The sequence below is a fragment of the Lagopus muta genome, chromosome 10 (genome assembly GCF_023343835.1).
Source record: "Lagopus muta isolate bLagMut1 chromosome 10, bLagMut1 primary, whole genome shotgun sequence".
NCBI lineage: Eukaryota > Metazoa > Chordata > Aves > Galliformes > Phasianidae > Lagopus > Lagopus muta.
The window spans coordinates 3,092,610-3,104,969 of NC_064442.1; the positions used below are offsets into that span (position 1 = coordinate 3,092,610).

Consider the following 12,360-nt stretch of genomic DNA (forward strand, 5'->3'; position numbering starts at 1 on the left):
ACTTCTGCGGGCCACAGCAAGGTGCTCCAAATGAGCTATGATTTCAAGAACATTATGGACTCCAAGTCCACTTGCACTGAGCACAAAAGCACTCCTCCCCTTGTCATCCTGTGTGTTTTCTGCTGCAGCTGGAGAATGTTCAAGGAGATGAGAATACTTGTGGGGAGTCCAGCAGATGCTGCATTGCTGTGTGCTTTGCTTTGCTTTGCACTTTTTACTGAAATGTTTCTGATGGCAAAAAAGTAACTTCCCCCACCCCAGGCATTTGTCTTTAACTGTAAATACAAAACACATAACCAGCAGGAGTAACAGAGGTGATCTGAAAGAGGCAGAACCTCATAAATTGTTTGTGTGAGAAAGGCTGTCTTTCCTTTTCTCTAACTGATGGCATGCCAAGTTTATTTTACAGTACTTACAATAAGATTTGTTTGTTTTGATACCCTTTGTATGCTGTTATGGAAAAGGAAAAAGAAAAGCTCCAGGAGGTTTATAGTTTCTGATGAGACAGTTGGAGCTTTAGTTTTCTTTCTAGTCCTATATGTTTTACTAGAAATGTAATATATGAAGGGTTATGAGATTGCAATGGGGTGAGTTATTACTGAGCTGTCGTTTATTTTTTCTGTATGAATTTGGTGAGGAGAAAGACCTCCAGACCAGCAGGCTAAGTGAAGCTGCTGGTTCATTCAGGGAGCAGATAGAAGGGCAGCACTGCTTTCTCTTTTCTGCATCTCGCCACTCCAGGAGCAGGAAGAGCATGCAGTCTGAGCCTGTGTGAGGTTGAGATCCGGATGGATGGCAAGGAAAATAAATTTGTCCAGAAAGGAGTGGTCTGCAGTGTAGCTGTACAGGCAGCCTGCAGGTTGTCTGTGCAAGAGCTGACGTACCTGGCGCATCCAGCATGTGGCTCTAGAGGCAGCTTCCTCTGTGATGAAGAAAAGCCTTGGATCATCCTTCACCAGACAGCACTGCAGGCTGAATACCTGTGCATGAAAAAAAGGCACCACAGGATCTGCAGTCCTCAGTATGTGAATGTTGGCACCACCAATAGCTGTCTGTTAGAGTTTGGAATTTCCATGAACGTGCTGGATACCCTGGTGTTCATGCTTAGAGTGTGAGCCACAGTGTGAGGGGTTAGGGTCTGATCCTCGGCTGCAGGAAACTCCTGACTTTAAATGAGAAGTCATCTATTAAATCGTGAGATGCTGGGGAGGGGAAGACTGTGATTACCCATCTCTTCCAATTCAAGAACTAGAGGGCTTTGTGTGAGTCTATCAGCTGCTAAACTCAAAGCCAGCAAAAGGAGCAGTGTGTTCTGTGTGTCTTTTTTCTCCTGGAGTGTTGTGTGTGTTCAAACGCTGCACTGAATCTAAGAGACGTGAGTCAAGTCACAGAAAGAAGCCACTGGTGGTGGCTGCTAAACATAGGAAACTGTGGGAGTTAGGGGAGATTTCATAAGTGCCTGCTTTGTTCCTGCTCTCGGTCACCCGCATGGACAGAAGGAAGCATTTATTTGACTTCGAGCATCTTTACCTGGAGGCAGCAGTGCAGTTATCACTCCTTCCGTGAGGCAGGCAGTGCTCTTGTGAGCTTGGTTCAGGGAGTTTGTTTTAAATGCCAAAGCCTTGATTGTTTGGACCAAAGTCCTGAACGTATTGTAAGGTCTTATGATATAGCAGAAAATGAGAAATAAAAGAGAGGAATGGGATATGTTATGTACCATGCAAATTGCACAGAATTACTTTGCTCAAGGACGGGCTGCCTCTGGCCCCCCTTTCATCCCTGCTAACGAAACAACCATCCCCTCCTCCCTGGCAATTCCCTTAGCAGGATGATACGGCGAAGATGTATAGGTGTACCCAAAGCTGTGTAGAGACATGGCTTTCCCTTTACAAACACTGGTGTGATATATACAGCATTTTAGGGTCAGTAAGTCTCTCTGAGTGACGTTAATACCAGGAGATGCTCGCACAGCCAGTCACTGTTTAGTTTACACCTGTCAGAAGCAGGCAGCCTCTGAACTACTGTGTCTGAGTGAGACCATTCATCATGATTAGCTTTTATACAATACCCTTTTCATCTTTCCCACACTTCACGATCGTTAATTAATCCCACAGCACCCAGGGATTACTAGTAATGCTTTACAAGGGAAAGCAAAAACAAGCAGGAAGAGGTCAAATGGCTGGGCCAGGCCAACAGAGGTAATTTTGTCTGAGGAACTTTAGGTTCTGTGAGATTAAATTGGTGTTAGCTGGCCTGTCCTCCAGCATCACATCCATCTTCTTGGGAGGTGGCCTGGGGGGCCAATTTTGCTAGGCTCGTATTGAGAACTCCCTTTCATCTGTTTCCTCTCACGCATTATTTTCTGAAGAAATTGAGGAGTTTTGTCTTCAGAGGATGAGGGAAATTTCCAAGAAGGCAGAATGTTCCGTTTTCTGAAACTCCTCTGCACCATCTCTTCATCTTGCAATTACAAATGGCAGCTCCTGACTAATGAAGCTAACTGACTGCTTTTGCAAAGTCTTCGTAAAGATCAGACACACAGTTCTGATTGTAAGAAGTAACTTGCTTGTGTGGCACTCACAGGCCTTTTGATTGCACTAATAGCAATCTGGCAGCTTATCTGACAGTAAATACTGCAATTACAGAATATGCTCATGGTGCTTTCTTCTCCATAGGACTTGAAAGATGACCGGAGTGATGAAGAGGAAGAAGATTCTGTAACGGATAATGAAGAGGAGTCCACAAAGAACGGCAATAAGAATGGCTGTGGCTCAGGCAAACATCTCCTTACCAGCAGTCACCACTAGCCCCCTCGTGCCTCACCTCCTGCAGCGATTTCTACTCTGTTTTTAACCCAACTTATGGGATAAAACCTAAGTCAACACGCTTAGGAGACACTGATTGATTTATTGTTGGCTACTGGGCCTGGAAAAAAGCCCAGTAAACGGGGAGGGGAAAATTGCATAAGATGACAAAATGTGTTAATGACCCACTTTCTGAATCATTGCTTAGCATTTGGAAAGGTGCTTGGACACAGACTGCTCCACTCTCACAGTGCTCTACAAGGTGGAAGTGTCAGATCGTTTAGTGTCCCATTGATTTTAACTGTTTTTCAGTCTGATCGTCAATTTCATCAAGCAGTTTCATTCATAGGTGCTTCATGGGAGGTACCTAGTGTGAACTGCATCAGGAGACAGAGTTACTCGATGCAGGGAAAAATGACAGCGGTGTAGGTTGGCTAACGTTGTATCTTTACTTTTCAGTTTAAAATCTCATTAAAGTGGCTATTTTTTACGAGTTTGATCTTGTTTTGATCTTGATGGAAGCTAATGTGGAGGAATTCAAGCAATTTGCTTCCAGAGAGTTTGCTTTACTGTAGAAGCATGGTTTATCTCTAGAGCCTGCTGTATGTAGTTCAAATACCGTATGAAGAGATGTTTTGAAACGTACCGGTGAAGAAAATCACACAGCAGTTCTCCCCTGAGCTCCAGGTTTCATAAATGTCTTTCATCACAGCCATCCTGAATGTTAGAACAGAAGGTGCAGTGAATGAAAATTGGTTCTTCTCACAGGTTCTTTTGTACTTCTTATTTGCTCGCAGCGTGGCTGAACACCCGAGATCTCAACACATTTACAGCCCAGAAGATTAAGGATTATTCTGTCCTGTTTTGTGTAAGTTTGTCTCACAGTGACGTCGGATGACTGCCTTGGAGCAAGTCTGTTTTGTGGCTGCTGTGCATTCACTGCATGTATCTGGTCACTGGGAGAGTGTGGGCCGAGCGAGGAATGTCACATCATCAGTGCAGTGTATTCATCTGATTTCAGAATCTGTCCATCTCTGCCCTTTTGGAAAATAGTGAATTGCATCAGCTGGAGCCAAGCGTGGCAGGTGGCTGAGAGCATCGTGAGTCTGTGAGAAGTGTAAGAACAGAGCATGGCGTCTCGGTTCCCCTTACCACACACACTTCATCAGTTTGCACTTTTGTTCTAGTGCTAGTGCAGAGTTTTTAGAGCCGGGGCTTTACAAGGAGACCCGTGTTCCCTTGAACAGTGGTACCTGATGCATTTGGCTTACTGGATGCTAATTGATTTGTCACAAGTTTTAAAGGTGAGAAGAGCTCTTGATTCTACAGTAGCTGAGACCGTCTGGTGGAAGAAATCCAGTAGCTTGTGAGACTGGGGAGACCACAGCTAAAACATCCCCAGTGCAGAGCCTTCGGTTTGGAAAGGCTCCTTTCCCCTTAAGGCTGCTCAGCAGGCACTTGGTGACCTACAGGAAGCACAATATGAGCGACTTCTTTGCCAAGGAGATCTTGAGAAAATGGGGATATAATTCAGCAACTGAAGCATTTGTAAGAATTGGAAACATTTGGGATCTCAGATACAAAGAAAAAAGGTTTTTTTCTGAACAGTTGCAAAAAAACTATGGGACTGCTTTGTTAGAGGGGCGTGCAGTTGGAAATATCTCTTGAGGTGCTGAACTAGGCTGTGTTTAAGTTTTTACTTACATTTTGGACAATGTACTCCCCAAATCTTTGTGTTTACCACAAAGGCAATTACACCAAGAAAGGAGTATGGCCACAGCTTCTGAGAAGGACTGGAGATGGGCAGTAGTGGGAAGGAAGCTGTGCAGCACTTGTAGATAAGTAGAGCTGCTCATGTGGAGCAGGCAAAATTCCCTCAGTAGTTGTTGCACAGCATCGTGTTTCCTTACACAGCTGTAGAGAATACCTTAAATGCTGCAGTGTGGATTTATTGGAAGCTTAAGTACTTATTACATCATCTAAAGCAACCGGTAAATTTGGCAGGGTCACAGCTGCTTATCGGGACCTGTTTATGGCATACATGAAAAGAAATGGCCTTTCCTAAAAAAAAAAGGGTAGAAATCCAATGTCTTGGAGGATTTACACTCCCGTTCAAAGCAGCGGAGACAACGATGCTTTCCACAAGACACAACGGGATTTTGGGAGGTGGCCAGGATATTATCATTTGATTTTGATGCCAGAAAGCTTTCCTACTATGAATAGGAAAGGAATTCAGGGAAGGAAACACGAAGAATGGTGCTGTCACAGGAGCGAGCCTCTGTACAACTACTGAATTTTAAACCAGGATTTATAGTTTCTTCGAGGCCAAATCTTGCCCTTCTTACTCAGACAAGTCTCCCACTGAAGCCAATTAGCTCTGCTGGAGTTTAGCCTAGATAAAATTTTGGATTGCAGACAGGCAACGTAATTACATTTGTTTTAAACCTACTTGAAATTAGGGTCTTACAGGGAGAGTAAAAGGCAGATAAATACCTTTAAACTTAAAACGTTGAGGCATGTTTTGAGTGAGTACGGAAGAATATGAAAGCAAAGAATGTCCGGAAGGCAAAGATTATGAGTGCAGTAAACAACCAAGAAACTCCATGGCGTTGCATCCAGGGGTACAGGAAGTAGGAAGGCCATGGAATTCCATCGGGGCGTTCATCTCCTGGCCAACCGAGTTGTTGGCACAAAGCACCAGGTGCTGCAGATAAATACAGAAACGGGAGCAGCCTGTGGCCGTGGGACAGGACGCTGTGTGCTGTGCTGACATCACACTGGTTGTTCCTGAAATTACACAGGTGTAATTTTCTGCTGTTTGCTGATAGAAACTCAGAAACAAGAAGCTGAGATAATGGAAAATAGTTCCCACTAATCGACTAAAGAAATGAATGCCTCGATGCTTTGAGATTTTCAATCTGTTCAGTGCCCTTCACATCCTTTGGAAATATTACTGCCTCAATAAGCCAGCGCGAAACGGTGGGAGGTAATGCACAGCAACAGGAGATGGCAGAGTCACACATCGTCCTGAGCATTTCACAAAGTGAGGCCTGCCTTAATGCTTCACACTGGGCATTTGAGTTTGCAGTGTCTCTTTGCCCATGCAAAATATTTATGATAGAATTGTAAACTAGAACATGAAGTTGTAGCCCATCAGCATTAGCAGAAACACCTCTGCTCCATTTAATTCCTCTGAATTTTGTTTTGGGATTCCTGTCAGTGCTTTCTCTGTGCTTGTTTGCTATGCAGATTTACCAAGCTGCTCTGGATTTGATTTACAGATCTCCCTTGCTCCACAGAGCTCATTTTGTCAATTAGTATCATTCAGTATAGTTACCTTTTTTGTCTTTAATGTCACTGAATTTGCCCAGTCACTTAGGCTGCACACTACAAATAAAACCCTTTTGTTAAAGCAGGTATCTGTCTGGGGATTTCCTTGCTGTCCCTGCTTTGCAGTGTCCTCTCTGCTTTCTGTTCCCTCCTAGCATTCTTGTCAGCACCCAGTTAGGATTTCCCTTTTCTCTCAAGTTTTTTCCATAGGCTGGGAAAGGCTTTCAAACCACTTTTGTAGGAAGAATCTTGCTCCTGAGCAGGCCTGGCAAGCAGCTGGACAATCCACCCACCTCTTAAGGGATAACAGTGACTGTTACATGAGCTTTCTGACCTGGCAGGTCAGAGATTAAGAGCAAGTTTGCAGGATGTACAGCAAGTCAGGCTTCCTTCCCACAGGGCAAACTGGGCAAAGTGTGTTATGGCACAGATAGAGGCATTTGCTAAGTGATGTTTTAATTACAGGTAAATTGGAGAATTCTTTTTTGGGACAATTCATAAATGGAGAGGAAGCAAATCTGATGGCTACGTCATCGTTTTTATCGTTCAAGATTTATGCTTCAACTTGACAGTGATCTTGTGTGCAGCAGGAGCTACTCTATAATGCCAGCATTTTTACATCGTTCCTCATTTTCTTGTTATTGTGCACAGTAGGACCGATTTTGAATTTATGTGCATTTGAGAAATACAGAGATAAATGCAGACATGACCAGAATCTTTTTTGCTCCCTATGTTCGTACACAGTTTGAGGTGCAGTTAGACTGCACCCATATAACCCAAATTCAGTGACATTAAAGACAAAAAAGGTAACTATACTGAATGATACTAATTGACAAAATGAGCTCTGTGGAGCAAGGGAGATCTGTAAATCAAATCCAGAGCAGCTTGGTAAATCTGCATAGCAAACAAGCACAGAGAAAGCACTGACAGGAATCCCAAAACAAAATTCAGTTAGACTAAGTTAGACTGCAGTGGGACTGCTGCCCAAAAGCCTGGTCGGAAGCACACTTCAGATAACTCAGGCATGGATCTTAACCTGAAAAAAGCAGAAAAGCTCTGCTGAAAGCAGGGAGCTGTGATAATTAGTGCCAGCTGAAGAGCTGTTCCATATTTCTTGTTCTTGCCATTTCTGTCTCCCTAGTTGGAGAGATCAGAGGGTCTGACTTGCCATCTCTTCCCGTGCCTCTCTTTGCAGACAAACATAAGGGAAGGTGTTTCAGCCCAGATAATGAACTGTGGCAGAATACTTTGGATTTATTATTATTATTATTATTATTTTTTTTTTTAAGCTTATGAGTAAGAACAAAGTAGATAGAAATCAAATCAAGCAGAGATCTGTGAGTTTTGGCTACAAGCAGCTTGCAAACTGTGGAGAATAATAATAATAATAAAAAAATCTTGCTGATTTAGAAAGAAAAACACCATCTCCACAGGCACTTCCCTCAGCTGTGGGCTAGAAGAACAACAGATAATCAGCAGGCAGAAATGAAGGTCCATGCTGAGGATAAGAGCACAGCCTGGTTGTAAAACAGCCAAAGAGAGGTGGTTTGATGGCTGATAGCTGCCCAAGAGCTGGGGAGCCTTTCAACATAGAACAGCAAAGGAGCCAAGAATGCATCTCTGAGCTGATTTCATTGGTCGTGTTCAAAATCACTGAAAATGTCTGTTCTCATTTTCCAGTAAGTTTTATAGGCTCCCTCCTGCTCTATCTCTGCTATATGAGCCAAGCTTTTGTTTCTTGCCTGTAGGGTTTGAGATTTGGCTGCCCAAGGTGAGGACCTAGCAGTCAGAAGGTAAACACCTCTGATTTGACAGATGGGACATCTGTATTTCCACTGAGAGAGTGATTTCTGTGTATGAAAATAACAAAACTTACCTATTGCCCATGCTTTAGAGGACAGAGAGTAAGCAGTGTGTATCACAGCAAAGTGGCACGTGACTGACCAGCACCTTGGCAAGGGAGGTGATCTTTCCTTCTGAAGAAGGAGAAGAAATGTCAGCAGAGGGTTTGACAACTCGTCACGTAAACTTCTCTTACAGTAGGAATGAAAAATTCATTTAAAGGCTGCTTTCTCCGGCTCTGTAGTGGAGAACATTTTCTCACTCTGTCTCCATGTTTCTGCCCGATGTTGCTTCTGCTTTACAGAAATTCCCAAACATGGCCAGAGCAGTTGTCACCCATTTCTGAGAGCAGCCAGTGCCAAAAACTTGAGAGGTGATTATGAAGCCAGCAGCCCAAGGAAATCATTCTCCCATTTTGCTATAAAGCAGAGGCAGGTTTGTGTTCTGAAACACATTTTGAAGGAGGAAGGGTGTTACCATGAAGTTACAGCTCAGATGTTCTTGTTGCTCACACGTGCAACAACCAGCTGCTTTGTGCTGCAGGATTTAGGCATACCTTGGGTGAGGAACTTGGAGCATTTCTTTGGATGCCCATTGCCCATCTTGTGTTCCATCCTGCTTGCAACTTGCAGGTTTTGGTTACGTGCGTGGCTGCTTAACCTGGCCAGCAGAGGTTTTTCCACGCCACATCTCTGCTCCAAACTTGTGGCAGAAGCAGTGTAAAGCCAAAGCAGCACGTCTGCTGAGGTGTAAGCTATTTGGTTCATCACACAAGGGAAAGCTTCACAAAGTGCTGGGATATAACAGGGGAGAGGGGAAATCATTGACCAAAAAGTAGGGCTCCTGAAGGAAGAACAACAATCTCACTTTCCATCCTGTCATCCACACTTTCAGATCGTAAGTGACAGAAGAAAGGTAAAAGCCCTGACATTAATCCCTTCTCAGAGAACAGGATTCCCAGTCAAGGAAATGGAGGGGATCAAAGTAACGTGATCTTCACCATGGCTGACTAAAGAGGGCTTCCAGCAGGGCTCAGAGAGTTTGTTTAGTTGAAGCATCCTCTGTAGGATTACTTCAAGTCTCTAGTTCAGCAGAAGATAAGGTTGAAGGCACAGGTCTAAGCTTCAACATATGATTCTGCAAATACAAAGTCATAACAATCCGTGTAGGATAATGTTGTTGATACTCCAATGGTCTGAAGATTTATGAAAATATCTTCTATTTACGCAGCTGGAAATAATCCTGTTCTTCTGGAGTTTTGTTACCCCATAAAGCATTCAGAGGAGACCCCATAATCATTTCAAAGTCAGAAACATTAAGTGCAATAACAAGGATAAACCCTACTCGCATTGACTTTGAAGCACAAGAAATACATCCCTGTAGCCATAGAATATTACTGTGCTTTGAGCTGGGGTGGCAGCTCCCACAGTTGTTTCAGGCAGTGGAAAGTCCATATTTCTAACACAAAAGAACCTGGTTTAAAAATAAGTTAAAATTGAGCAGTGAAATAGATTACTAAATTCCCACTGAAGTTTACAGGGGCCTTTCCCTGTGAAGCAGATGAGAAAAGGATCCAGACTTCTTGGGACTGGATGAAAGGATAACGGCAGCATGGCACTGCCATACAGCAAGAGCTGCGTTCTGCCAGGAGCAGGGCACAACTCAGTGTCTCCCCTTTTGTAGCCCAGGGTAAAACTGTCTCCAGGAAGCAAAACCTCCTGTCTGCATGATGCTCACCTGAATACGGCTCTGCCTTTGCCTCTGCCCAAACCAGGCACGTACATCTTGAAATGTACCCTGCAAAAGCAGTGCCCTTCCATTCAACCAGGAGCTTCACTTTCAGCAAGCAATCTGCCTCCTGTCCTACCGCAGTGTTCAAAATCTCACAAAGGCTGAGTTGCTGATGCTAAAGCCTGCAATCTGAGGCCCAGTTTTCCAGGAAGAGGCAAATGATGAGCTGTGGTTATCATAATCACCTTGTGCTTGTGTGAGTGAGCGAGAGGGCTGCTGAGCCAGAGGAGAAAAGGGAGCAAAGACAGAGAAGATGAAGAAAAAGGGCTGGGGCAGCACAGCAGCAGTTAAAACACAGAACCGACATTACTAATAATCACAAAGCAAAGGAATAACAAAGCTGGAGGAAAAAAAAAAGTCTTTGACTCTCAACAAAGTCTCTGCAGCCAGGATAACTTCTTTTCCCTAAGCAGTCGGGGTTTCGCTGATGAGTTCTGATGTAGAAGGCAGCAGGATTTGGGAAACCTGGGCAGATGTCTTTCTTGTTCAAACAGTCCTTAGAAGGGTCCTAGTAAGCAAGTGAGGGTCCATGGAGGGATTCAGCAGAGGTTGGGCCTCAGCAGCCACACATCAAGGCCAGGAGGCTGTGGCAGTGATCCCCTGGTTCATCTCCAGTTACTGGACTCTGGTTTCTTCATTTTACACCTTTTGCTGCCTGCTGTGGGAATGAGTGCTCCTCTCTGTTGTTGCATGATAGAACCACAGGCACTAGTGTGAAATGCACAGCAAATACCACCGCTGGTCTCCAGTCTATGACAGACAGTACAGGGAGCAGCAGGAAAACACCTCAGGTACAGGATGTAAGTATGTCTCAGGTCTTCTTCGTGGTTCACAGCTTCCTTCAAAAAACCCAGAGCAGCACTGCTGGTCTCCGCAGGCTGCAATAGGGATGAGAAAGCAACACTGAAGAAACACGTGTTGGGTTACCTGGTTATTGCTGCAAGGGCCCACGAGGTGGCAATAGCAGGACGCTGCTCCCTGCTCAGACGGGGCTCCCGCTGAGCTTTTTTGTCCGTCTTTTTGCCCCTGAAACCACGGAGATTTTGTTAAAGACTGGGGTGCAAAAATGTTGCTTGCAGCTGGCAGTTCCTACTCGGTCAGTCTCACACGTGCCCGGCACATCGCTAGTGAGCGACCGCTACAAAACTTACCGACAGCGTTTGGGGCCGGTATGGAGGGCTGGTGAGCCGGTGCCTGAGGACTGGCGTATAAGCGGCTGTCACCAGTACAGCTTTGAGCTGATGTGCAGAGCCACCCTGCCGACTTCTCTAGCAGCAGAGCTGTACCTGGAAATAGGAAGGAAGGATCTTTAATCATCTCCGCTTTGCTGCTTGTACTTTTTTGTACTGTTTATTTAAACTTGTAATTTGTCAAGACACAGAGCTTGCAGCTGCCTACGAATGAAGCCCCAGGCTCACCTGGATCTTTAATGCCTGCAATGCAAATAAGGCTGATAAAGCTCCCTGGTCATGAGGGTTATTCTGACATCCCCTCTCAGGAGACAGATGGTCCACCTCAAGTATATAAAGGATCTTCTTTGCTAAAAATAAAGCAAAAGTTTAAGGGTACAAGGGTTTGGGCATGGCATGGCACCTTTCAAACAAAAGCAGATGGAAACTGAGGAGCTGTGATGAATTGTATCCCTTAAATCTCATAGTCAGAGCAAGTCAAGGATTTGTGAATGCCTTGAAATGGCTTTCTGTAAGAAGACCTACCACCAACTTTTACCAGGGCAGAAGGACAAGCTGCCTGGCTGCTGCCTGTGTGCTGGAAAAGACAAGGTATGTGACAGGCTGCTGAGTGAATGAGAGCTGTATCACTGACAGATATGCTGTACAGAACCATGGACTGAACGTTCAGTTTTGTGGTCCAAGAACAGTACCTTAAAACACCTCCAGAACCACCACAGTGCACTGTCAGGAAGTGTTGCTGAAAAGTGCTGCCTGTAGGAAGCTGGTCCCAGACTTGTTTAAAGTAAATAAGGAGTTTGTCACCCCGGGTTGAAGTAGTGACTAAGCAGTGTCAAATGCTGAACTGAAATTGTGCTTTTCATTAAATACAGAGCAGAAAGAAAAGACAAGTCAGACCAAAATCTAAGAGCTGTAGGAGTCATCCCCCAAGCACTGTTATCAGAGTACAACTCAGGGTCTGTATCTCTTCCTTTACCACTATTGTAGAAGTTTTCCTCCGTTGCTAGGAGGAAATTTTGGGCTAGGGCTCAATAGCAGGTGTGATGAAGAACCTATGGCTCCACAGCTGTGCTGAGCCCTGCCTGAAATGACCCACTGAGCCAAGCAAACGGCCTGCGTGCAGCCACACTTGCCTCAACTGTCAGCAGGAAAATGGGATCTGTTGGGATAAACAATCGTCTTTAATCCTTTTCAACACAACCTTCTGGTTAGGCTGTGCTCAGCTATAGCTGCATAGAGAGCTGGGAGCTGATTTGTTTTGATGGGAATGAAGCATTTTCCCAGGATCTCTCAGCGCGTGGTTGTGCTCAAACGCTGTAGATCAGAGATGGCAGCCTCCCTGGTTCCCACCCGACCCCATCTCCTCCCCAGGCTTCTCTGTCAGAGCTGGAGATAGCTGGGTT

General features: G+C 44.8%; 1 protein-coding gene and 1 long non-coding RNA gene across 7 annotated transcripts in view; one reads left to right on the forward strand and one right to left on the reverse strand.

Moving 5' to 3' along the window:
- Positions 1 to 3,294, forward strand: part of CERS3 (ceramide synthase 3) — a 47,330-nt gene extending 44,036 nt beyond the window's left edge. For 5 of the 6 annotated variants that reach the window (XM_048956726.1, XM_048956727.1, XM_048956729.1 and 2 more), the window contains one exon: positions 2,676 to 3,294. In XM_048956726.1, the coding sequence (XP_048812683.1) occupies positions 2,676 to 2,807 (132 nt within the window). In that variant the 3' untranslated portion in view covers positions 2,808 to 3,294. The remainder of the gene's footprint in view (positions 1 to 2,675) is intronic. The other variant, XR_007379187.1, reaches the window with a different exon arrangement.
- A 6,104-nt stretch (positions 3,295 to 9,398) lies between these two features.
- Positions 9,399 to 11,467, reverse strand: LOC125698429 (uncharacterized). The gene is made up of 3 exons (XR_007379188.1): positions 11,186 to 11,467; positions 10,919 to 11,053; positions 9,399 to 10,793 (listed from the first exon to the last, which is right to left on the reverse strand). It is a non-coding gene; the product is annotated as an uncharacterized LOC125698429 (long non-coding RNA).
- Between the last annotated feature and the right edge of the window lie 893 nt (positions 11,468 to 12,360).